Here is a 26,841-nt window from a genome sequence, read left to right as displayed (position 1 = left end):
ACCGCCGACATACACATCCATGTAGTTTTAAATATGGCGCCGCGGAGTTCGGAGGGACTCGGCGCCGGCGGAACTGAACGAACGCCGCCGAGATACACATAGTCGAGTGTATTCGGCTCTTTCCGGCGCCGCTCACAGTCCCGCCCAGTCCCGCCCTATGATGGACATAACACAGGTCCAATGGCGGGACTGGGCGTGACTGTGAGCGGCGCCGGAAAGAGCCGAATACACTCGACTATGTGTATCTCGGCTCTGTGATTTTGGCGGCACTCGTTCAGCTCCGCCGAGTCCCTCCGAACTCCGCGGCGCCATATTTAAAACTACTCGCTATGTGAATGTCGGCGGCGATTGCTCACAATCAGCGGGGATATACGCCGATAAATATGGTACCTTTCCTTTTCAATCAATCAGCAGCTTTGTAATTTTCTTTAAATGCAATTCAATATGGCTACCTGGTGGTGTTCTGTACACATTCTGTGTATAGAACCCCCCCCAGATATGTCATTTCCTGTTTGTGTGATTGGCTCACTAATTTTCCCAGAAGTCTGCACTAAGATACAAATCAGATTTCAGGCATCCCCTGCAACAAAAATGTCCTTTTTGGTGAGATACTCCCAGTAGGAAATCACATCTAAAAGGGATGCTGATCCTGAAGTATAGCTCATTAGAGCCCTGCAGGTGTCGCAGCTGATTGATAATTATAAAACCACTCCTATTAGATTCACTTACCACATAGACACAGACAAACACACAGGGATTTCTTCAGAATAACAAAAGGTAGGAATCTGCAATAAAGTTTGTTAAAATCCTTGTAATGTACATAGATCACCCAGAGGGGAACGTTTTTTTCTCAAAAGTGCGGTGTTGAAGCACCTTTGGCAGCATTTGCAGCCTCAAGTCTTTCTGGGTATGACAATCGTGTTTGCATATCTCATGTTCAATCAGGTTGAATGGGAACAGCCAGCCAGCTATTTTCACATCTCTCCAAAGATGTACAATAGGGTTCAAGTCTGGGCTCTGGCTGGGCCACTCTAGGACATTCAGAGTTGTCCCTAAGCCACTCCTGTGTTGTTTTGGCTGTGTGCTTCAGGTTGCTGTCATGATTGAAGGTGAACCTTTGGCCCGCTCTGAGGTCCTAAGAACTGTATATCTCTTTACTTTGCTCCATTCAGCTTCCCCTAAACCCTGACTAGTTCCCCAGTCCTGCTGCTGAAAAACATCCCCATAGCATGATGCTGCCACCACCATGCTTCACTGTTGGGATGGTATTGAGCAGGTGATGAGCGGTGCCTGGTTTCCTCCACATATAACATTTATAATTGAGGCCAAACAGTTCAATCTTGGCATCATCAGACCAGAGAATTTTGTTCCTCAGTCTGAGAGTCCTTCAGGTGCTTTTTTGCAATCTCTAAGTGGGCTTTTGTGTGTGTTGCACAGAGGAGAGGCCTCTCTGCCATAAAGCCCAGATCTGTGGAGGGCTGCAGTGATGGTTGTCCTGGAACTTTGTCCCATCTCCACGTAGGATCTCTGGAGCCCAGTCAGAGTGACCATCGAGGTGAAGGCCCTTCTCCCCTGATTGCTCAGTTTGGCCAGGCGAACAGCTCTTGGAAAAGTCCTGGTTGTGCCAAACTTCTTCCATTTGAGAATTATGGGGGCCGCTGTGCTTTTGGGAACCTTTAGTGGCTTCAGTGCACTAGAAATATTTTTGTAGCCTTCACCAGATCTGTGCCTTGCAATAAAAGTCTCTGAGCTTTACAGGCAGTTACTTTGACCTCATGGATTTTGCTCTGATACAGTATGCATTGTCAGCTCTGAGGCATTTTAGCCCTGGTTCACATTGCAGCAATTTGGCAAGCAATTTGACATGTCAAATCGGCAGGTATTGCCGGCAATGGCACCGTCCGAATTAGTGCGATTTCAATAGACATCTGTGCAGAAACCCGCACAGATGTCTCCGAAATCGCCCCCCAAAGTCGGCCCCTTGGAATGAAATTGTTGCGAGTTCAGCTTAACTTACATGATTTCATTCCCGCTGTCAGTGTGTACCTAGGCTTATAGAGAGGTGTGGCCTTTCCAAATCATGTCTAATCAAATTATATTTACCACAAGTGGACTCCAATCATGGTGTAGAAACATCTAAGCAACGATCAAGAAAAATGATACCCCTGAGCTAAATTTCAAGCGTTGTTACAAAGGATCTGAATATTTATGCCAATGCGATTACTCAGTCTTTCCTTTTTCATACATTTCTAAAATTCTGTTTTCACTTTGTCATTATGGGGTACAGAGTGTAGATTAAAAAAAATAACAATTCTCATTAAACAACTGTAGTATCAGGCTGCAACATAAATTGAAAAAAAGTAAAGAGGGTCTGAATACGTTATTCATGCAGTGTGTGTGTGAAATCTGTGCTGCTTGATGTTATCCATGCCCATTTTACTGCAAGGCTCCACCATGACTGCCACATTGAATACAGTTTCAGCACATATGAATTACAATATTTTATAACTGTGTTGGGGTGCCGTTAAACCAACCCCCCTTCCCACTAAAGGGCCCCCACAACAATATCCCTCCCCCCAGCAACAACAGATCTCCCAGCAACATAAGACCCCACCAGCAGCAATAGATCTGCCCCAGTAGCCAGCATCAATAGACCCTCCAGCACCCCTTGCCATTACATATATTCAGTGCTGGAGATGCCAAAACTGTGTTACTGCTGGAAGAAAAAACCCTGTTTATACATCCAAACAGTACACTGCTATGTCATGTATATGCATTACAGATAAGTAAAACAGTTTATAAAGGAGCCCCTCTGAGGGCGTACTGCATCAGAGATCGTTTGGCCAGTTTGTTTTAGTAGTATGACCACTCCATACAGTGCATGGCATGGTTCAGGGTGACACCTTCCCTCCCCTCCTAATAACCTAAGGTATGCCAGCCAGTCAAAGCCGCATCTATAACATAAATGTATGTGTAATAGGTGAAAAGTCTTTAAGACGATGTGGAATGAAGGAAAACCTGCACTTGTAAAACTTGGTTTATAGTGTTGTCACAGAACTAAATGACAAGGTTCAAAACCAGTCAAATGCTAACCCCTCCCTTCCCCCACCTCCGGAGATTCTACAGAGCTTCCATTAGAAAGGGATTGATGCCTCCCTGATCCTGGCCAGAGATAGAATGACAGTGTGTGATCAAGTACTACAGTAATCCTGCCACAAATTGTAGCCAGCAACATAATTGCAAGAGTGGCATAAGCCTAAGTGATCCAACTAGGCAATACTACAGGCCCGACGGTCCTCGTTTATAAAAGTATCAAAAGAAATGTCGTGTTTCCTTAACAATTGTATTTCCCGATTATGTTTTCAGTACAGGAGGGGATCAGATTGGTCCCCAGGGGTAGCCACACTACAGACACTTAACATGGGCGGCACAGCGGTGTAGTGGATAGCACTTTCTCCTAGCAGTAAGAAGGGTCGCTGGTTTGAATCCCAACCACGACACTACCTGCCTGGAGTTTGTATGTACTCCCTGTGTCTGCGTGGTTTTCCTCCGGTACTCCGGTTTCCTCCCACACTCCAAAGACATGCTGGTAGGTTAATTGGATCCTGTCTAAATTGTCCCTACTATGTATGAATGTGAGTTAGGGACCTTAGATTGTAAGCTCCTTGAGGGTAGGGACTGATGTGAATGTACAATGTATATGTAAAGCGCTGCGTAAATTGACGGCGCTATATAAGTACCTGAAATAAATAAAATAAATAAAACATGTATGTAAACCCCAACAATGAACATCTCTTATTTCCATCTTTTTGGTCTGTAAACCTCTGAAAGGCCCCTTTCATATGGGCTGTCCGCTCAGGTCCACCTGTCAGTTTTTCAGGCCCTCCAGTCTCTTCTATGGAGCTGCGAATGTCAGTGGACACATATCCGTTGACACCCGCCATCATCAGATCCAATCCTGCCCACAAAAAAACAGATGGATGGTGGTCCTATTTTCCATACATCCAGCGCATCAGATTGGATGGAAACGGATAGGCGGCCCATTCCCATCCAATTTCCCCATTGAGGAGAGCGGGACTGTGTCCGTGTACAGCAGAGCGGACATGGACCGGTCATCCGCCTGCTCAGCGGAGGGATCCCCCACTGAGCAAGGGAATCCGCTACACGGAGGCGCCTGTGTGAAAGGGCCCAAAGTGTTTTGTTATATCTGTACGTGTGTACTGTGCAGTCTTATGTTAAGTGCAATTGTCAGCCCTGCCTAGCTCACTTCCTTCAACCACCTTATGTTGTGGCATTGAGGAGAAGTTGAGCTTTTCTGTTTTTCATCAGAAAAAAACTGGGCAGTGCTGACACCAATTTCAGGCCAACAAAAGGATATTAGGAGCCGAGTACCATTTCTGCAAGGATCAAACAGTATTTTTCTGTACTACAAGGTCTGTGTGCCTTGTAATACATGTGTTACAGAGATGTACTGCATTTTTTTCCTGATACACACTTTAACTGAAATGCTTACAGGCTTGTTTAAAAACGTCACTATACGTTCTAAAAGGGCGGAGTGGTGGACATGATTTTTCAGAACACACACAGGTGGTCAATGTGCCCATCATCAATGGCTTTGATCTAAGCCATCATTGGATGACTCAGATCACATACACAGTGTACAGAGCTGTTTGGAGTGGCTCTATACCTTGTGACTGCTGTGTTGTCAAACTTCAGTGATTACATTTGAGAGCCCTCCCTTCCTGGCACAATGAAAGAAAAAGGAGGAAGTATTTATGAACGAGGTATGCAAAAATGTGTACCAAAAAAAATGGTGCCTTGTGGGGATGAGAACATATAAACCAACAGCTGCCCCCTTTAAAGTGAACAAATCACTAAACTGTATGAAATTATAAAAGAAAGAAAAAGGCACTATACATGTTCATAAAAAAAAGGCACAAAGAAAACACTGCATCAAATTTAAATGTGCACATTAATGAACAATTAAGCAAGCATAAAGTTCATCAGTGAATGAATCCCAACAACAAAACGGAATACTCTGAGATAAAACTTCTAGATCTTCCACCACGAGTGCTCAATATGACAACTCCACACTCCAATGGCCACTCAGGAAGAAGCTAGAATGTAAAAAATGACTCCACAGGAGTCATTCCACAATAAACAGCGTGTGAGTCAGCTGATCCCTGGGGGGTAGCGGGCGTCCACGTCTCGCTCCGAAGGTGCAAAGCCTGGTGTGGGGTATCACATATGGACCCGGAAATGACGGATCCTCCGCTCCGACATATGTTTCGCCGTGAAAGGCTCTTCAGGAAGTCTTCCTAAAGAGCCATTCACAGTGAAACATATGTCGGAGCGGAGGATCCGTCATTTCCGTGTCCATATTTGTGTTAAGCCCTGTACACACGGGCCAAATGTCGGGAGACATCAGCCGGTTAAAAAAAAGAAAGAAAAAGGCCGACATTCGGCCCGTGTGTATGATAGCCTGTGCGATAGAAGATAGAAGCCAGCCGAGCATGCTGGAATGCCAGCAGTTGACCCAGTCCCAATCAGCACCCTCAGCCATGGGCAGAGATCACTGAACGGTGTCAGAAAACAACAGCTCAGTGGGGGAGATCGCTGTACTAACTTTTCATAGTTGGTACAGTGGTTCAGACAGGAGCTGACACAGTTTTATTTTTTTTCATTGAACGAAAACAACTCGTAGTGTGTACCCGGCATTATTAATTTCATGGCCAGGCAGTGGATACTTTGAGAACGTACAAAATAACAAGGGGGGGGACCACTTTGCACTGGCCAGTTTGTTAAAATAAAACAATATCATCAGTGTGGTAGTGTCATGTGCTCAGGAACATAAATAATTTGTATTATTGCATATTTGCATTGACATGGCTGTCAAATTGGGAGTAGTGGTTGTGTCCATGCAGTCGTTGCATCTAGGGTTGCACCGATACCACTTTAAGACCCGTGGAGCACAGAGGGGGACCCAGAGGATGACCCACGAAGCACAGAGGGGAGGACTGGGACCAGAGGAGGACCCAGAGGACGACCCGCGAAGCACAGGGGGTAGCACAGGGACCGGAGGAGGACCTGCGGAGCACTGAGGGGGACCCGGAGGAGGACATGGAGAGAGGGAGGGGACCCGGTGTGGTGGTGGGGGGAGTTACAAGCACCGACCGCCCCATTTAGCCTTTAAATAAAGCAGCTAACAGTTGCGGGAGGGAGAGGAGGAGAAGCGGCTGTCAGATGCTTTATTGAAAGACTATACTTAACTTCCCAGCTGCCACACCGATCACATCCAAATTCAGATCATTTCTGATCCTTTTCTATTAGGGTGTTCATTTACCTAAATTTCAACTCCAACCCACTCAGTCTGGGAATGACAGTAGGCCCTTTGAGATGAGAGGCCATCTGGGGTATAACAATCGCTCCCTGACCTCATACTGATAACACACATAAAAGATCCATTCACAAGGCCAACACACCAACATACTTATTTTAGAATAGACAATTATTTTAAATGGAGTCCAACGAGGTGAAAACTGGGTGAAAATAAAGATCCTGATCCTCGTGTTAAGTTTTCTGAAATGAGTCAAATGTCTCGTAAGTGTGCATAACAGCATCCCATAGCCAAGAACAATGTAAACAACTGCAGGGCCTGGTTTTGTCTGATCTGGTTATGGTTACTTAGTAGCTAGATGACAGCGTATGATATCAGCATGAGTTCAAGGAAACAACTGTCAGACCTCATAAGAAGTCATCTCAGAGGTCACTAATCGCAATAAGAGAGTCACCCCTATCCAAACAGCAAGCAAAGTTTCAACCTGTGGTTGCAAGAAAGGAATTCGACCATTCCACCATCAACACACACATTGTTGACAGGGGAATCCCTCCGGCCGAGCCATTGTGTTCTCCTGGTGGTGGAAGTCATCCCCGCCGGAAGAACAATGATTATTGCTAGAGGTTACACCAGCCACTAGCGATAATCGTATGTAAAATCAGGCAGCCTGGTTGTACCCAAGTCGATCGATCAACTTGGGTACAATGAGCCTGCCCACACATGGTTTGAATCTTGGCCGGTCCCTGCTGAACCAGTCGAGATTCAAGCCATCTATGACCAGCCTAAGTAAAGCTAAATCCAGAGGCAAGCAGAAGTCTTTCATCAATAAGCCTGAATTTGAAGGAAAGATCAAACTATGCACCTACTAATAAATCTTACCTCCTAATTGCTCTTTGTCTCTGCAGTCACATGGTCACAAGGCTCAGGCTTCTCTGTGTGATGCGAAGGCCAACAACGGGGCTGAATTACAGAGCAGTGACATGACCCGCCTCCAGCGTCCACTGCTCTAGGTGTTGTCGGCAGGGAGGGAGTTCCTTCCCACAAGCCGGATAGAGGAGAAAAAGCTTTGTGATCACGTGACCGCATAGAAAAAAAAAAGGAACTGATATTGAAGTCGATTGCAGAAATGCATGCAGGTCGAAGGTAAGCAATGGAATGCCGACAATTAAAAATCTGTTTATAGCTTAGCCTTTCCTTCTACTTTGAACTCTTGCCATTGATGTAATGCATATGTGTGGCAGCAAAGAGGGGTGGACTTTAAAGTGGTGTTCCGGCCAAAATTATAGTTTTTAAATAAAAATACCCCTATAATATACAAGCTTAATGTATTCTAGTAAAGTTAGTCTGTAAACTAAGGTCTGTTTTGTTAGCTTATAGCAGTAGTTTGTTATTTTATAAACTTACAGCAGGCCGTGGCCATCTTAAGTGTGGGCATCTGAAGCCAGACTGTACTTCTTCCTGGATCTCATCCTTGCAGATCTTGCACATGCTCAGTGCAGCACAAGCAGTGTAATAGGTTTCAGGTCAGGTTTCCATAGCAACGGCAGTGTCAGAGGAAGTTGCCACCCCTTCCTAGAAGGCATTGCAAATAGGAAATGATGCAATGGGCCAGGGAGGAGGAAGTGAAAAATGAATACAGCAGATATACAGTAGGTGCTGAGAAAAAAAATTAAAAAATATCCAATTCGTTTACAGTGCACAGTTTATTGAGGGATGCTGAAATGTTGTAAAAGTGGGTGGAACTCCACTTTAATGTCCATGCACCGTACACGTGTCCATTGGTGGCAGAGCTTTCTGCACTAGTATTGTGCTCACTGAATTTCCTAGCACAATAACTGAGCTGTCCAAGACAGCTCTCGATCCATACGAATGATGATGAGTTGATGGAACCAGCTTCAGATCAAGAGACAGCTAATCACATTGCTCATGTGATCATCTGATCCTTACAGACTCTGTTAATGGGACGCTGAGGGTGGGCAGGAAGGGGTAGGGACTACAGATTCAGATTCTAACATTAGCACAATTGTTATGGTTATTGCTTTCTAAAAGACACCGTAACTGCAAAATTAAAAACAAGATGCAAAAGAAAGATTGCATCTTGTTGATTGACTGGCAGGTGGTGCCTCTAATCTTAGCTTTCTTTAAGATCTAGAGAATCTTTAACATAACACATATGGAGTTTCAGATGCCTGCTTACCCCCCAACCCTCCGCTGAGCTCTGTGGTTCCACCCACTATGTCACTACCGTGTCCTGTAGTACCGTTGAGGCCGGAGCTGGAACTACAACACCCAGGAATCTGAAACTCTCTAGATGCTATACTAAAACTTCTTCATTCATCCGCCAAAGATCTTGAAGAGAGCAAAGATCTGAGGCACCACCTACTGGACAGGTCAGCATTGATATTTTTGTTTTGTTTTTTGCATGCGGTTATTTTCCCTTCCAATTCAGAAAGAGTTTTGTGTTAAAGCCCAACACCAGGAAACTTGAAAGTGATTCCTTGCAGTGGGGCTGTGCCAGCATTAAAAGGGGTTGATTGTTCTAAAGATTGGTCTTTAGATTTAGAGGACTTGTTAAAGAAGATTTACTTACCCAATCCTCCACAAGGCTAGACCAGAGCATTCTCTCTCCTCTACTCCCCAATGGTCTAAGGTCTTGATGTCATCAAGACCAATGCAGGCACCACATCCCTGCACTAGACGTGATGAAACCAAGGTATAGTCCACCGCTGGTTCATGGGGGAGCACCATTTCCCACAGGAGCGGAGGATCAGGTAAGTAAAAGTGCTTCTCAGCTCCACTAAACTAAATAAAGCTATTAACCCTTGCAGTGAAGGCACAGCCCCACTGCAAGGGATCATTTTCAAGTTTTCGGGACTTGGGACCCCCACAAGGAAACTGTGCACAGGAATCCAGCCCTGCCATGTCCCACCTACAGCAAAGACCACAACCAGGAGGTACATTTCCCACACTTTCCAAATCACTATTCCTGCAATGCATCATTAAGCATGTCACACATCCAGGTCACATGTACAAGATTAGTGCCCCCCCATATACTAGAATACCTGTATGTACATCACCAGAAGTACTATAAGCCAAGATCGCATACAGCATACCCCTCCCCCCTCAGCTCCAGACATATACCATTCCTACAATAAAAAAAGAATAACTTACACTGACTTCCAACTGTCCCATATACTAGGACTTGTTCACACTTGCAGTGCTCTCTGGACAGCAATCTATGTTCAGATTGCTCTTCAGAGAGCATTTGAAAGGTTTTCTTTTGTTTTAACCCCTTGATCACTACATTGCAGGCAGTTGCGGGGTGCTTGTAGAGTTGCCCCGTTCATTTGAATGGGTCGCAGTCAAGAAACAGGATGTATAACTCCTGCCATGACCGCTGTAAAGGTACAAGGATATTCCAGCAGCCACACACCATTCCCAGACATAGGATCACCAAATAAAAGCAGCCACAGAGTGCTCCATCCAAGTCACAACCCCAATGCGGTAAACCCCGTCCCTGGGGCTTAATCATAAAGGTGCATCGCAACTACAGAATGTGTACACCCCCAGCTGCTGCAGCTAAATGGGGTAGCGGTAAAAATGCAGCTCAACTACACGGTTTCACCACCCCCCCAACCTCACACAGTCCACCTTTCATAACAATGTAATAAAACCCACAATAATAAGCAAAAGTGTATTACATGTTTGCACAAGAACCTGCAGACTCTTCCCCTAGCCCCAGGTTTGTACAGCGGTACCAACCTTCTATTATGAGGCTGGAGGAGGCAAACAATGGACTAAGGCAGTGGTCTCCAAACTGTGGCCCTTTGCATGCTTTTATCTGGCCCTTGAGGCATTATTCCCACCCATAGTTCCAGCCACTGACTCCGACAACGTGGCACAACGTCTCCCACTTACACTAATAATGAGGTGCTATTCCTCCCATTAATACCAATGATGGAGCATTGTTTACTCCCACTGACACCGGCACATTTTATTCCCCCCACTGTCCACAGTCTGGCCCCCCTAAAATTTAAAGGACAGTAAACCGGCCCTTTGTTTATAAAGTTTGGAGACCCCTGGACTAAAGCTGACCATACATTATACAATTTTCTTATTCAATTTCCAGATTTTATGTGAACTATGCAGTGCAAGGGCCTTCCTGATTGCACACAATTTGAAAGTGTTTAAGTTTGACCTCATAGTATAGCTGAAGGAAAATTGTACAAGAAAATTGTATAATGTATGGCCAGCCTAAGGGCGATGCAGTTTTTCCCCATTGCAGGTTATGCTGCTGTTAAACTCTATTAGAACTCACATTTTATGAAAGGCCGTCAAAGATGCAGCATGAAGGACTTTCATGAAAATGCACATTCTAATAGAGTGTAATGGCGCAACACCTAAAAAAACAAACAAAAAAAAAAAAAAACACGTAAAATGCACAGTAAAGCTGTGTGCAGGGCCTAAGGACACAATAGCAGTTAGGTGGCAGTAAAGCCCTGCAGTTAAGTTGCATTTTTACCACTCCCTCTTCAGCTGCAGAGGCAGCAGCAAGGGGTGCAACATGCTGCAAAAGGATTTATACCCCCTCCACTTTCAGCAGGCAAGCTCAAACCATTCATGTGAATGGGGCTGCCCTGCAAATGTGTGTGCAATGCACGCGGTTGTGACACCCTAGTGTGGGGTTCAAGAGGTAAAGTAGGCGGTGATGACACAACGCTGCCTGTCAGAGATCAAAGCAAGTGTGAGCGAGCTCCAAGGTCTTGTTTATACCTGCTTTGCTGTTTGAAGTGTGATCAGCGTTCAGAACACTCTTTAGAGAGCAATACACAGGCGGTGAGAAGACCTTGTAACCCTCTAAATTCTGGGCAACCCTCACCACAATCACGCCCGGTTGGGGGGAAGTTGCAGCACGGCCCCATTCCCAGTAGTGCACACATAATGTGACGGAATAATTCCTGCCGCACCCATAGGGTTGCCACCTCATCCCATTAAACCCGAACACATATGAATTACACAGGTTCTGAGGCTAATTTAATGCAGATAAGGCACCAAGTGAGTTTAATTACCACCTTAATCAGCCTCAGAACCTGGGTAATTATTATGTGTTTGGGTTTAAAGGGATGAGATGGCAAGCCTATGCACCCAGGAAGCAAAGCATAGCGGTCGCAGCATGTCTACACCCCGGGTCAATGCCTCACTACTTTATGCAGGTTTTTTTTTTTTTTTCTTCTCTTTGTTGTTGTTACTGTTTTATATTATTCATATTCTTTGTTATATACTGAAAAATATTGAAGAATTATATATATAAAAAAAATAAAATAAAACCATATGCATATAAAAGGAATAAAAAAAATGCCTTAGCAGCAAAACAGGAGTGGTTGAGCGGAGGTAAAAATGTAGCTCAAACCTGGAGTTTTACCCCCCCCCCCATCGCGAGTGTAAACGAGCCCAAAAAAAAGTGCCGACGCCACTTGTGCTGCTGGTGTAATCTGTGCATCCCTCTGCCACGAGGACTTGTAGTCATCCACAGATCAATGTAAATGCATGACGTGTAGGCAGAACCACACTGGATCCAAACACCACACCTTTAGGCTGCATTCACAGTGAGGCATCGCTTGTTTTCCCCGTATGTGTCATGCAGCAGCACAGGGCAGACCGCTCACTGGAATGGGCTCCTCTTCACACGCCAAAGCAGCCCATGTACATATCGTGGCACTGAGCCAAGCGGTTCTTGAGTTCTGCATGTTGCCAAGCATGAAAAACGCAGGTTTACTACCCACATTTGAGATGCCATTAAAAAAATAACGGCGCTGTGTTGGGCATTCCCGGAACACTCAGGTGTGAGCGCGGTCTAAATATTGGGGTTTGGTAAGAAAGGTGGAGTATTCCTTTAAGGCAGCACTGTCTGCACATCAGCAGCTTTGTGACACCCCAAGATGACCCCTCCCATATCACACATATGTAACCCCCCCATATCCCTGGACACGCCTCCCCAATGACAGGCCCCTCTCAGGCCTGTGCCCCCCTCACACTCCCCCCACCCCTGTACTCCTCTATGTCCACCATGACATATCCTATATCCGGCTGTGAGGGGACCACAAGTCTCAGCATGTCCAGCAGCACAGGTCACTGTGGCCCCTCCACGAATGCCTAGAGCTGAGTAAGTCCCCCCCCGCTCTCATTGTTGACCCCGACCCAGGCCCCGGTCACCTGTCCCCAGCTGAAGGTCTCTGCGTCTCTCACCGCCAGGCGCATGCGCGAATCCCCCAACACTACTGAAGGACCACATGACACGCCCCTTCCAAGCGCTTGCGGACAGCCGCACTCTCGTCTCATTGGCTGACGGGGAGTCGGAGGACTTCACGGCCCACCGCAAGATCAGTTATCATCATAGAGTCTCGCGTGGTGTGTAGAAGGAACGCCCTCTCAATCTGTGCTGGGATCTCTATGGTGCTGACAGTTTGCAGCGAGCCAGAGGCTTGTGTTGTTACCATGGGGCTGGGGTAGGGCTGTTTGAGTGCTAAAAACAAGCAGGCCACCCCCAATTAAGGAAACAGTTACAAATAAAAACAGATCCTTTAGATTGTAAGCTCTTATGAGCAGGGCCTTCTGACCCCTTCTGGCTGGGATTGTAACAAGGGAATCGCCAATATCAGTTTTTAAGTCCGAGTAGCGATACTTCTTCTCACGTATTCGCTGATACCAATTACTGATACTTATTTTAACCACTTAAAGGTAAACCCTCGTGTTTTTTCACCTTAATGCATAGTTGCCAACAGTCCCGATTTTCCCGGGACAATCCCGAATTTGGGATCCTCGTCCCGATTTAAGCTTGTCCCGATAATTTTCCCGGGGTTTTGAGTTTGTCCCGAGAAAATCGGGAATGTTTTTGCTAAAAAACGGCAGCGGCTACACAAACATGGCCGCTGCCGCCACCACGAGTGTTATTTCCCCTTGTGTTTAGTGCAGAGGAGAGGGGCAGCCAATCGGCTTCTTTCTTCAGTGTGCCTATTGGCTGCAGGGATTGGCGGCCCCTCCCCGCTTTCCACTGAACACAAGGATGTAATCATCTCCCGCCGCCGTCGCTCCTCCGCCCCGTGTGTCAGCTGCACAGAGAGATCCCGGGTGTCTTTTGGATGAGGTACAGGGAGAGATGGAGCTGGGTTCTGTTAGACCAGGCTCTGCTGGGGACTCCTGTTGTAAGGGGGGGTCCGCTGGGGACTCCTGATGTAAGGGGGGGTCCGCTGGGGACTCCTGATGTGAGGGAGCTCCGCTGGGGACTCCTGATGTGAGGGAGCTCTGCTGGGGACTCCTGATGTGAGGGGGAGCTCCGCTGGGGACTCCTGATGTGAGGGGGGGTCCGCTGGGGACTCCTGATGTGAGGGGGGGTCCGTTGGGGACTCCTGATGTGAGGGGGGGTCCGTTGGGGACTCCTGATGTGAGGGGGGTCCGCTGGGGACTCCTGGTGTGAGGGGGGGCTCCGCTGGGGACTCCTGATGTGAGGGGGGCTCCGCTGGGGACTCCTGATGTGAGGGGGGGTCCGCTGGGGATTTCGGGTGTGAGGGGGGGGCTTTGCTGGGGACTCCTGATGTGAGGGGGGCTCCGCTGGGGACTCCTGGTGTGAGGGGTGGTTCCGCTGGGGACTCCTGATGTGAGGAGGGGGCTCCGCTGGGGACTCCTGATGTGAGGAGGGGGCTCCGCTGGGGACTCCTGATGTGGGGGGGGCTCCGCTGGGGACTCCTGGTGTAAAGGGGAGGTCCTCTGGGGACTCCTGATGTGAGGGGGGCTCCGCTGGGGACTCCTGGTGTGAGGGGGGCTCCGCTGGGGACTCCTGGTGTGAGGGGGGCTCCGCTGGGGACTCCTGGTGTGAGGGGGGATCCGCTGGGGACTTCTGATGTGAGGGGGGGTCCGCTGGGGACTCCTGATGTAAGTGGGGGTCCTCTGGGGACTACTGATGTGAGGGGAGCTCCGCTGGGGACTCCTGGTGTGAGGGGGGGCTCCGCTGGGGACTCCTGGTGTGAGGGGGGGCTCCGCTGGGGACTCCTGATGTGAGGGGGGCTCCGCTGGGGACTCCTGATGTAAGGGGGGGCTCCGCTGGGGACTCCTGATGTGAGGGGGGGCTCCGCTGGGGACATATGATGTAAGGGGGGGCTCCGCTGGGGACATCTGATGTAAGGGGAGCACAGCTGGAGACATCTGATGTAAGGGGGGGCTCTGCTGGGGGCACCTGATGCAAGGACGGATTCTGCTGGGACACCTGATGCAAGGAAGGACTCTGCTGGTGGCAGGCGACGTGGCAGGTGACACGCGACACGCTCAGGGATCCCACTGATTTGGCATTATGGTGAGTTGAATGATTTCATTTTATATTACAATGTAATAATAGAAATAATGCACTTCAATCATCCTGACACCATAACAACCATGGTGCCGGGATGACTGAAGTGCTAACACCAGGTGTTTGGAGTATCTTTATTTGCTGATTGTTAAACTTTCTAGAATACACATATTTCCATTGTTGTGTAGGATCTGGGCCTGCTGTCACTCCATCCCCCCCCCCCCCCCCTTTCCTTCTCCATCCCTCATTCATCTCAGACTCTAACCACACCCCCTTTGAGCTACGCCCATTTTAGACACGCCCACTACTTCGCGTAAACCACGCCCATTTTTCGTAGCGGCGTGACACATTTCTTTATTTTTCCCTTGTGCCACGCCCACAAACACGTGCCCCACCCCCTAATTATAACAAGACTCCGCCTACAGCCAAAAAAGTGTCCCTAAATTTTTTTTCACAATGTTGGCAACTATGTTAATGCATCCTATGCGGCGTCACACCGATTAGGACGGTGCCATTGGCGGCAATTGCTGCCGATTTGACATGTCTCCAAAACACTCCAGTGTGAACCAGGGCTAAACGTTGAGCTTAAAATATGCCTCTAATCATCCTAATGTGTATGGACACATAGGAGAAGATTGAGCTGCTTGAACATTGAACACAAAACTCCTGTAGAAGCAGAGATTTCTAAGCTCAGTGCGCATGGAGCCTTATTAGTGTCAAGTGACAGTTTTTTTTATGGCTCATTCACACCATACATGCATGAAAACCGATAGGAAATAACACCCAGATTTCACTGGCAGAGACATTAGTTTTTATGTGGGTTTCAGTGAGTTTTTACAGCCTGTTCACATATGTGTGGGCCAGTCACAGTGTCCATGAAAAAGAAAAAACACCTCTGCATTTTTATTTTTTGCGCTATAAACAAAAAAAGAACATTTTGAAAAAAAAAAAAAAAAAATTACTTTCTGATATAAAACATATCCACCCAAAAATTTTAAGAATCAAATTTTAGGCCAAAATGTATTTTGCTACATATTCTTGGTAAAAAAAAATCCCAATAAGCATATGTAGATTGGTTTGCACAAAAGTTATAGTGTCTACAAACTATGGGATATATTTATGGAATTTTTTTTTTTTTTTTTTTTTTATACCAGTAATGGCGGCGATCAGCAACTTATAGCGGGACTGTGGCAGACAATCAGACACTAAGGGGTTTATTTACTTAGACTAAGTTCACACTTATGCAAATTGGATGTGGGTTTTTTCCGCATCCAATTCTCATGACAGGAGATTGTGACCGGCTCTCAATGGAGCCAGTTCACACACCTCCGCGGTATCCGCGGAGCACACTGCATAGGGGTCCTGTGCATTTTTGACTGCATTTCAGGCCCGAAACAGAGAACAGGGATGCACCGGACCCCTACTGTGAGCCGCATCCGTATTAAGTGTGCACCCAGCCTAAAGCTGGAGAGTGCAAAATCAGTCACACTTCAGCATAGAAACCAATCAGCTTCCAGGTTTTATTGCCAAAGCTTAATTGAACAAGCTGAGGTTAGAAGCCGATTGGATTCTCTGCAGAAGTGAGCCTGATTTTGCACTCCTTCCTTTAGTAAATGAACCCCTAACTGACACTTTTGACACTTTGTGGGAACCAGTAACACTAATACCCAAAGAAAGGGTTAAAAAAAACCCGTGTTGCGGCGCTTCCAAAATGCTACCCATTCATTGCAATGGACAGGGGTGTTTTGGGAGTGCTGTGGTGGTGGGAGTGTCATGGTCTTGGGCTGCATGAGTGCTGCCGGCACTGGGGAGCTACAGTGCATTGAGGGAACCATGAATGCATACATGTACTGTGACATACTGAAGCAGAGCATGATCCCCCTCCCTTCACAAACTGGGCCGCAGGGCAATATTCCAACATGACAACACACCCCAAACACACCTCCAAGACAACCACTGCCTTGCTAAAGAAGCTGAGGGTAAAGGTGATGGACTGGTCATGCATGTCTCCAGACCTAAACCCTATCGAGCATCTGTGGGGCATCCTCAAACGGAAAGGTGGAGAAGTGCAAGGTCTCGAACATCCACCAGCTCCGTGACATCGTCATGGAGGAGAGGAAGAGGACTCCAGTGGCAACCTGTCCCAAGAGGGTTAAGGCAGTGCTGGAAAATAATGGTGGCCACACAAAATATTGACACTTTGGGTTCAATTTGGACATTTTCACTTTTGTTGCCAGCGGTTTAGACATTAATGGCTGTGTGTTGAGTTATTTTGAGGGGACAGCAAATTGACACTGTTATACAAGCTGTACACTCACTACTTTACATTGTAGCAAAGTGTCATTTCTTCAGTGTTGTCACATGAAAAGATATCTGTGTATTAGGGTGCTAGGCGCCGAGGGAGAGATATGTGTATTACAAAGTGGGGTACTAGGTGTGAGGAACTGTATCAAAGTGTCATTTCTTCAGAGATATGTGTATTACAAAGTGGGGTACTAGGTGTGAGGAACTGTATCAAAGTTGAAGCAAAGTGTCATTTCTTCAGTGTTGTCACATGAAAAGATATCTGTGTATTAGGGTGCTAGGCGGCGAGGGAGAGATATGTGTATTAAGGGTGCTAGGTGGGTGGGAGTACTGGGGTGCTAGGAGGTAGCTCTGTGTATTGGGGTGGTGCTAGGAGGTGAGAGGGAGCTCTGTGTATTGGGTGTGGTGTGCTTTTTGTATTGGGGGGTACTAGGTGTGAGGAACTGTATATTAGGGGGTGCTAGAAGGTGGGGTGGGCTCCGTGTATTGGCGGGGGGTACTAGGAGGAGGGGGGAGCTTTGTGTATTGTGGTGGTACTAGTAGGTGGGGGGATCTCTGTATTAGGGGTACTAGGAAGTGGGGATAGTTCTGTGTATTGTGTGCTAGGAGGTTAGGGGAACTGTGTATTGGGATGTGCTAGGAGATCTGTGTATTCGGGGTGCTAGAAGGTTGGGGGAGATCTATCTATTGGGTGATGCTGGGAGGTGGCGGAGCTCTGAGTATTGAGGAGGTGCTATGGAGTGGGGAAGCTGTGTACTGGGGAGGATGGGTGACCTCTGTTCTTGGGGGGGAGCGAGCTTTGTGTACTGGGGGGGTGGGAGAAGGGGGAGCTCTGCATCTACGCAATGGGGAGTAGGGGCACCAGCTGACCTTGTTTCAGCACTGCCTATGTGAGAAAGCTCACTGTCTTCAATATTTTCAACTTTTTTGGTATGTATTCCTCCAGTGTGAGCCAGAAAATCACTAAGAAGGTCATGAACGCTTTGATTCTTGCATAAAAGACTTTGTGAATGAGGCAGGTTAAAATACTTACAGATAAAGTAATGGTAAATTGTTAATAGGTAGTCAATCTCCCAGAAGTAGTCTCCATATGGTTTTCACAAGTCCAGTATGCCTCATGTATCATACTAGTAGAGGAGACACCACAGTTGTAGTTAGTCAGCTCACCTCCAGACAACAGTCTCCACACCAGAATGACCGCCAAGTTGTATATATGACTTGGAGCCATGTCCATGCATCAGAGCATGATATTTAAAGCAATGACCCTGTGATACACATCAAACCAGCCTAACAGGGCTGACATAGGTCAAAATTAGGCAAACTTAAAAATCCGTTCAAGCTCATCACAAGTTGGCATATTGATCACACATAATTTATACTTATCAGTTCTCCTTGTATTAGGTCCAGAGTAGAGGAAGAATTAAACAAAAAAGGGTGACATAAAGATGGGTTAGACTCCAAGACAGGGGTGTCCAATCTTTTTTTCAAAGAGAGCCAGATTTGATGAAGTGAACATGCATGAGGGCCTGACATTTTTTTGAATCATTAAAATTAAATGTAAATTAACTAATACATTGCCCAACAAAAATTCTCTTGCCTTTGTGGCTGTGTGTGGTGAAGAGTCTAAGGATGAGCTTGGGCGTGTTATTTGGATATACCGTATTTATCAGCGTATAACACGCACCTTCACTTTAAGAGGGAAGTTTCAGGAAAAAAACTTAAATTTTAAATAAAGGACTGTGAAGCAAAATAACGGTCAGTGCCCATCAATGCAACGTAATTAGTACCCATCTAAAGCCTCACAAGTGGCATGAATGCAGCCTCACCATTGCCATCAGTGCAGCCTGATCCATGCCTATCTACAGCCTTGGAAGGGACAGGACGAGCGCCAACAGATTACATACAGGAGAATCTCCTGTTTGCTCGGCGGCCTCTTTAATACAAAGTCCCACCTCCTATGATAGACAGAACAGTCGTCCAATGCCAGCCCAGGAGACAGGACTTCCTATTACAGAGGCCGTTGAGTAAACAGGAGATTCTCCTGTATGTATTCTGACAGCACTCGTCCCGCCCCCTCCCTGTCCCCTTCGAGGCTGCCAGAACTGAACGATAAATATATGGTAAATATATATATCTTTTGTGCCCCCCCCCAAACATATCCCTGAGTGCCATGTGGCGCTTGGTGGATTTGTTGGGGGCCACAAAAGATATATATATATCCAAATTACCAGTGGGGCCGTATTAAACACGAACGTGGGCCGGACTTTGGACATGCCTGCTCTAAGAGCAGAGAACATAATGCCGGGTTGCAGAAGTTGGCCATATTAGTGAGCATGTTGCAGGCTGCACCAAAGCTCTTTCAGACAGGTGCTAATGCAGTGGCTGGCAGTGGCTTCTGACACCTGTTTTTTTTTCAATTGCCAAAGGGCAATTTTACATTGCGGAATCACTTCGTAACTGCGAGCCAAGCGTTTGGCTTGTGGTTGCAATGTGGCTCCACTGATCTCCATGGGGGAGTTCGAGAGGCAGTGCTGCCTGTCAAACTCTGCAGCTCGAGTTAAAATTGTGCAGCCGCAAAGCACTGCAGCATGCGTACAGCCCTTTTAGGTTGTAATGTTTTATACCCCTGACTTTCTGGTGGTGGGGGGGGGGCGTAAAACTGCAGCTCAGCCGCCTCTTTTTACTGCCCCCTCGGCCACCAGTGTGCAAGACCCCCTAGGGTGTGAATTAAACAAGCTGTGCTGTATAACTGAGAAGACAAGTCCAATGGTAGCAACAAGCTATTGCAAATCAGGGGCTATAGGGTTCCCCCTTAAATCAGGGCTTAAATGACTGGATTTGTTGGACACATGGTGGTTAAATCAACTCCGGAATGAATTTTTTCCTTAAATCCAAAAACATTGCTTAAGCTGCTGGCTGTGAGAAAGTCTCTCTTATAACCAGCTGCTAAAGCATGTTTTTGTATTTTAGCAATTTAAGATGCATCTACATAGAACTCACAATCTTCAAATGATTTTGACATATAGCTTTTACTTTAGTTAAAGTATATTTATAAAGCTAAAAAAAAAAAAATTAAATTGTGAATTTCAACTTAAAGCAAATCTTGACTCTTTCACTTGACTTGGCTCCTCTCTATTCCCAACAGCCCCCCAAATCTACACATATATCGTTTTACTTTTCAACTTTTTTTTTTTTTTTCAGATTACATTTTGGCCCGACCCCCACCCTCTGATATTCACCTAGGCGAATGACGTCAGTGGCCCCGGTGCGATGTGCATATCCCTGGAGGCACTAGGAGCCCTACATGTCACCCTATTCACTATCCTATCAGCTTGTCATCAGAAGGCTGTACCAGAAGCCAAAAAGCTGGCGCAGCCTCCCTATGACGTCACGGAGGAACATGGCAGCACGTGACTCGGGGGGGGGGGGGGGATAGTGAAGTTTTTCTTTAACTGTAAATGCCATATCTTCGAGTACAGTACAGGACTTGTAGTCATAGACCATGGGTTACATGCTGCTACCTTCAGGTGATTGAACACTGTGCACCAGTGAATAATCCCACTCTGTGGGACTCCTGTTTTGTAGCAAGCAGTAAGATACAAAGGACAGAAGGCAGTGACCTACAGTATGTCCTGTACTGTACTCCATGATATATAATTTACAGGGAAAGGTCAAAATTCCCATTTTTTTTTATCATTTTGAAACAGAGGGGAAGATTCAACTGGTAAAAAAAAAAAAAAAAAAGTTTTCTTAATCTTTAGCTGAGGTTTATGTATTTGTTCTATATCTTGGATCCTGTCTAAATTATCCCCAGTATGTATGAATTTGGGTTAGGCACCATAGATTGTAAGCACCTTGAGGGCAGGGACTGATGTGAATGTACAATATGTGTAAAGCGCTGTGTAAATTGATGGCGCTATATAATAAGCTGTAATAAATAAAAATGAAATATACGTTTAGTTTGAAAGGCTCAGGTTTGTAACAGGTATACTGTATATTAAAGAAATAGCACATGGTGTAGACATTTAAAATGTGCCATTTCACGGACCCATATTAGGGATGAGCTCAAGGCTGTCCAAATCCAAGATGCAAAGTATATTTATACGCGACTTTAACTTTTATCTTTGATTGGCAATCTGCTTTGACAGCTTCCTGGTGGGATAGCTCAGGAGGGTTTGGAAACATGTCCAAATACACCTCATCAAGCCCATCACTGCTCATAATTAGGATCCCATGAATAAAAGTACCAAGATATCAGTGTACTATGGCTTCTGACATAAAATAACCACCCCTAGAAGCAGTACCTGCAGCTCCTCTTATGAAATATTCTCACAAAAACAGTTCTGGAACCAAGTAAAAAATTTTGATATGTAGACATTATGTTTAGGTTCAAGATACCATCAATCTGAAATCAATATTTATATAAAACGACACAAGCACATATTAAATCAGTTTAATTATCAATATTAAAACACTGTAGGGCACTTTGTCACTACAGAGCGTAAAAGGCAATAATATTATATTAATATTCAAATGCATTTATTCAAAGACAAAAATATACATTCATAAAATAAAATATACTGTAAATTCCAAGTACAAAAATATTTAACATTTCTTATTATTTCCTGAATACAACCATAACCAACTTTTACAGTTAAAATGTCTTCAGTGGTTTTGAATTCTGAAGCATTATAAGATTTGACTTGAAGGAAACTTGTAGTGAAAGAATATGGAGGTTACCAATGCTGTACTGTTTGAAAATGCTAGTTTCCTGGCTACTGCGGCAGCCTCTTATGGTAAGATACTTCAATACCTTCTGAGGGACAGAGCCACTACATGTATACTGGTCAGGTGTTCAAAATTCAATCAGACTCTTTAAATCTACAGGTTTACGTTTCAAGCCAGTCATGGTGGCCAATTCTGAGCTCCAGGCATGGGTATACATACTTTCTGGTGATGTCACAGGTCTTCTTTATTCTTAGCAGTGGAATTCCAATTGTTAAAGAAAGTGGCACCATGTAATGACATAATGCCACCCTCGGAGTCCAGGCCGGAGGGCGGCCTTTGATGCTCCAGGCTTACAGAAGTGGGTTGCATGACACAGTTTGTGGGGTGACAGCGCCAGATATAGGGTGATATTGCAGCTGGAGTTTTTTTTTTTTTTTTTTGGAAATTTAACTGGTACTAGGCATGTCATTTTTAATTTTTGCTATGCCGACAAAGCCAGAGTAGCCAGGTAACTAGTATTCTTAAAAGAAGGCCAGCATTGGCAGCCCCTGAATTTCTCTCAGTACTGGCTTCCTTTAATATAAAAGCATCTTAAAATATAATAATCATGCTGCACTACCTGTTTACAGCCTGCAGGTGGCATTTTACATATCTGCACGCTCAATTAAAAACACAACACTAACTTACATGTTCAAAAAGCCAAAAAGTATTAAATGGCATGCTAATATCTCAAGGTTTGAAGGATGTAGTTCTGTGTATCTAACATGTTTGGATGCTTTTGGCGAGTGAAATCGCTAATCTTCTTGCATCTTCTGGGGATACCTGCTGGCAATTCTCTGCACCTTTCCCAGTGCCTCCCATCTGCTATCACAAAGATGTCTAATGCCCTGTACACACGATAGGATTTTCCGACAACAAAATCCATGTTCTTTTTCCGACGGACGTTGGCTCAAATTTGTCTTGTGTATACACGGCCACACAAAGTCGGTCGGAAATTCCGAACGTCAAGAACTCGGTGACGTACAACACGTATGACGAGCCGAGAGAAATGAAGTTCAATAGCCAGTGTGGCTCTTCTGCTTGATTCCGAGCATGCGTGGAACTTTGTGCGTCGGAATTGTGTACACACGATCAAAATTTCCGACAACGGATTTTGTTGACGGAAAATTTGAGAACCAGCTCTCAAATTTTGTGTGACGGAAATTACAATGGAAAATGTCCGACGGAGCCTACACATGGTCGGAATTTCCGGCAACAAGCTCCTATCAAACATTTTCAGTCGGAAAATCCTAACGTGTCTACGGGGCATAAGTGTTGCTGTTTGAATATTCATAAATGCACTTATTTATCTTGACTATGAATACAGCAGGAGGTGCACAAACCCCAGTTTGGCCTTCTAATAGGCTTGGTGGACAGACAAAGCTGGGAAATTTGAAGAAAAGAACTCACCAGTCCTATCCTCAAAAAAAATATGAACTATCAAAGCTTTGGCCTCCACAAGTGTTCTATCAATTTAGGATGAACTGATCTTTGTATGTAAGACAGGGGTCTCAAACTGGCGGCCTTCCAGCTGTTTTGCGAAACTACAAGTCCCATCATGACTTTGCCTGTGGGAGTCATGCTTGTAACTGCCAGCCTTGCAATGCCTCATTGCCTGGACTTGTAATTTTGCAACAAACTGGAGGGCCGCCAGTTTGAGACCGCTGGTGTAAGGCGTAGTCACAATATCCCTTTTAGCATCTAATGACATGTGTAGAATATATTTAATATTATGCATAGCTAGTCTGTGTCCCGAATGTCTCAAAAAAGCAGTAGAGGCTATTGGTGTCACTATGGAACAGGATACAAAGTGAAACAGGCATGTTTGGAACTGTGTACACCATTTCGTTCAACGAGTGATTGGTAATATTGGGGGCAAGACCAAGGCAAGGCAAGACCAGCATTTTAGGAACGGCTAATAGTTTTTCCTTCAGACAGAGCAGAGAAGATGTAGAACCCTTGTAAGTAACTTATTTTTGACTGTGACCCCCATCAAGATGCTTTACCTTTATTTTTCTGGTGTCACAGGTATAAAAAGTAAGGTTTGGTGTTATTAGGACAGTAAAAAGCCAAGAGCAATAAAAGTCTGGCAAAAGCTTTAACTGTTCCACACTTTACTAACTTCCTGTCTCTCCAACACTAGAGCAGAAGTAATGCAAACTCTATCAACACAGAGAAAAAAGGTTTTGGTTGGAGTTGGAGTTAGGGGTTTAGGCTCCAATTGTGTTGTATGGAGCTTTTTGTTCTAAGTAGGCATTAATATTTTGGATTAGGTTAAGGAACTAGGTGTTAGTTCACCCTTATAGAAAAAATGTAAGCATGAACTAACCCCAGACCGATCCAACTCCAACCCCTTCTCCCCCCCCCCCAGGTCCTCACTGTACTTACTTCTGGGGTTGCCCAGCTGTCAAAAAACGTGCAGCAGCTCCGGCGGTCAAGGGATCTGAAATCCCAACTCTTCTTCATCAGTGTTTCAGGGACAGACCGGATCGATTCTAATCGGTCAGTGCCATGTATACATTATTTCTGTAACTTTGAACCAACACTTTAGGGATAGGGTGAGGTTAAATGTAAAAGTATATTCATTTTAAGCATTCGTTGTAGGTTTTGGGTTGGGGAGTATGCTTTAGGGTCAGCCGTATAAGGCAGCGTGATTTAAAAAAAAAAAAAAAAATTTTTAGCACTGCAAACCCTGTCATTGTCAGGTTCGGAGTGCTAAACTCTACTGTACAAAAGAAAAGGGCTTGTATAAAAACCTGCCTGGGTTTCCTATTGCAATTAATCAGATTTTCACTTTCTTTGTCTTTAACATAAGATAGTATAAGCCGGTTGGTTTCTGAGGAACTGATAGGCGAAACCTTAGATCTAAATGCCTGCCTTGGCTATCTAAGGGAGGCATGTACATGTTAAAAGGCACATGTGTTTGCTTGTAATTCTTTGCTGTTGCTGCAGAGCCTCACGTTGCTGCAATTTGACATCCACCTCCTGATTCCTCTTCCTGCGGAGGCAGCCAAGACCAATCAAATGACTGCAAAAAATAATAAATAGATGAACAATGCAGAACAAAATGCATTCCATATGTGATCGGATAATTCAAAGCATGGGACTGGGGGAGGGGAGCCAGATGTGGGATCCAGGCTGTGTGTATTGTTGGCAATGTTATGCAAGAGTTCATAAATGTTGTGGACAGTTTGAACATAATGTAACAATGTATACTGAGCAGGAGTAACAGACTGTCACTATGGAATATTTCTATCACTACCCTTATTAGCAGAGTAGCAGATACAAAACACACATTTAAATATGCTACAATTGTCCTGGTTGGAATCAAAAAGGAGGATTATACATTTAATGAGAAGTTAACTAACAACATCCCTAGCTCTCCTAAATAAATCAACATGAACCACCACGACAAGCAATGATGTGCCTGCACTTCCGCTGCATCGATTACTCACCATTAAACTGGAGTCTGGCTCTGTTATTAAACTTCTCACAGAAGACTCCAAGTCCCCACACAACCTACGGGACTCTGAAAGAAGATCCTCGCTGTGGGCAGATACAAAAAGAAGCATTAGAAAAAAGAAAAAAAAAAACAAAACAGTGCAATTTTTTAATGATTTAAAATGACGATCGATTGGGCTTTGTCTACACAGGGAATACTAAAGAGTACACGTTTACCCACACAGGGATGCACAAATGTTCAGTGGAACCCCGAGCAGGCAGTCCCACTGATATCGTCTTTTTGGGAAGCAGTGGATGCACGGACACAGATGCTGCTCCCAAAAAATAAGTGCCAAATGTGGCAGAGGAGGGGGAGAGGAGGGGGAGAGGAGGCAAACAAGCAGGACTTCCCTTTTGGGTGAAGTTCTGCTTTAATACAAATTCTGTTAACTTTAGCCATATCATCTAGAACTTACTCTACATGGCCTAAAGGTTGTGGATACCTCACCATTCCAAAACCATGGGCAATAATAGAGAATTGATCTCCCTTTGTGGCTATAACCATCTGGCTTGGCATTCCAATTCATTCCAAAAGGGTTAAGGTCAGAGTTCTCCCTGCAGGCCACTCAAGTTCCCCCGAAGCAAACTAGGTATTATGGAGCTGGCTTTTTGCACAGGTCACATTGGAACAGAAAAGGACCTTGCCCAAACTGTTACAACAAGGTTGGAAGCATACAGTTATCTAAAATGTCTTTGCATTTTTTAGCATTTACAATACCTTTTAATGGAAAGGCCTGAACTCAATAACTTGGAGGGAAGTCTACTTAATGCTGGCCACCATATACTGTATCTCTCTGCATCAAGGAGACTGCAGAGCGGTATGGCAAAAGAATAATCTGTGCTTTTTAGTGTAGAGAACAGCAGCCAAGAAAACACCACAAAGCAGCAATGTCTGGACCAGTTTCGGAGGACTTTCCATTCTCCTCATTTTCCACATACACTTTCCCCTGTTACAGACCATCAGTGATATTACCTTTTCTTCACAGTCTCCTGAACAGGAGGGGTGATTCCTGGACCCCGAACTTTACTCTGAGCAGAAAAAGACAAAAACATCAAGACAGAAAAAATAAATAAAAGGGGGAAATCTACTGTTTTTATGCATATATCATTTTCTGTAAAACATTATTTGATCTACTATGAACTTATGACAATTATACATGATAATGCATCCATAACCTCACAGTAAAAGAAATGTTGCTAGTTTACGCTGTCTTTTTTTTTTCATGCTCAGGGATCAATAAGATGGCAAAAGGATTACTGGTTGGTCAAAACAAATCTTTCATCTGAACTTCAGGATAAATATTTTATATATATATATATATATATATATATATATATATATATATATATATATATATATATATATATATATATATATATATATATATATATATAAAAATGTGAAACTTCAGCTCCTGCTAATATGTGTTTAAAATTTAATCTAAATTAGTTACATTTGTTAAGTCACTCGGTGCTCCATAATTCTCTCTTTAAAACCTGATCATGTCTTTGCTGTATCTATGGGGGCAGTACATTATGACAGTGTTGGGGTGACAAGCATTACTGTACATATCAGAGCTGCACAGATGAG

At 45.0% G+C, this 26,841-nt stretch overlaps 2 protein-coding genes across 3 annotated transcripts in view; both read right to left on the bottom strand.

The window, feature by feature from the left end:
- Positions 1 to 12,741, bottom strand: part of VDAC3 (voltage dependent anion channel 3) — a 42,579-nt gene extending 29,838 nt beyond the window's left edge. The window contains exon 1 of one of the 2 annotated variants that reach the window (XM_073622324.1): positions 12,584 to 12,741. The gene's annotated coding sequence lies outside the window, so the exon portion shown is untranslated. Of the gene's footprint in view, positions 1 to 12,550 lie in introns of both variants that reach the window. The other variant, XM_073622323.1, reaches the window with a different exon arrangement.
- An 8,679-nt stretch (positions 12,742 to 21,420) lies between these two features.
- The window catches only part of IKBKB (inhibitor of nuclear factor kappa B kinase subunit beta), a 73,123-nt gene continuing 67,702 nt past the window's right edge, over positions 21,421 to 26,841 (bottom strand). The window contains exons 20-22 of the mRNA XM_073622322.1: positions 26,224 to 26,279; positions 25,205 to 25,295; positions 21,421 to 24,777 (exon numbers count right to left, since the gene is read on the bottom strand). Of these exons, the coding sequence (XP_073478423.1) occupies positions 24,706 to 24,777; positions 25,205 to 25,295; positions 26,224 to 26,279 (219 nt within the window). The 3' untranslated portion in view covers positions 21,421 to 24,705. The remainder of the gene's footprint in view (positions 24,778 to 25,204; positions 25,296 to 26,223; positions 26,280 to 26,841) is intronic.

Source organism: Aquarana catesbeiana, linkage group LG03 (assembly GCF_042186555.1).
Source record: "Aquarana catesbeiana isolate 2022-GZ linkage group LG03, ASM4218655v1, whole genome shotgun sequence".
In the NCBI taxonomy this organism is placed as follows: Eukaryota; Metazoa; Chordata; class Amphibia; order Anura; family Ranidae; genus Aquarana; species Aquarana catesbeiana.
The sequence above is the reverse complement of the archived record's forward strand: the minus strand, read 5'-3'. Positions and strand labels throughout refer to the sequence as shown.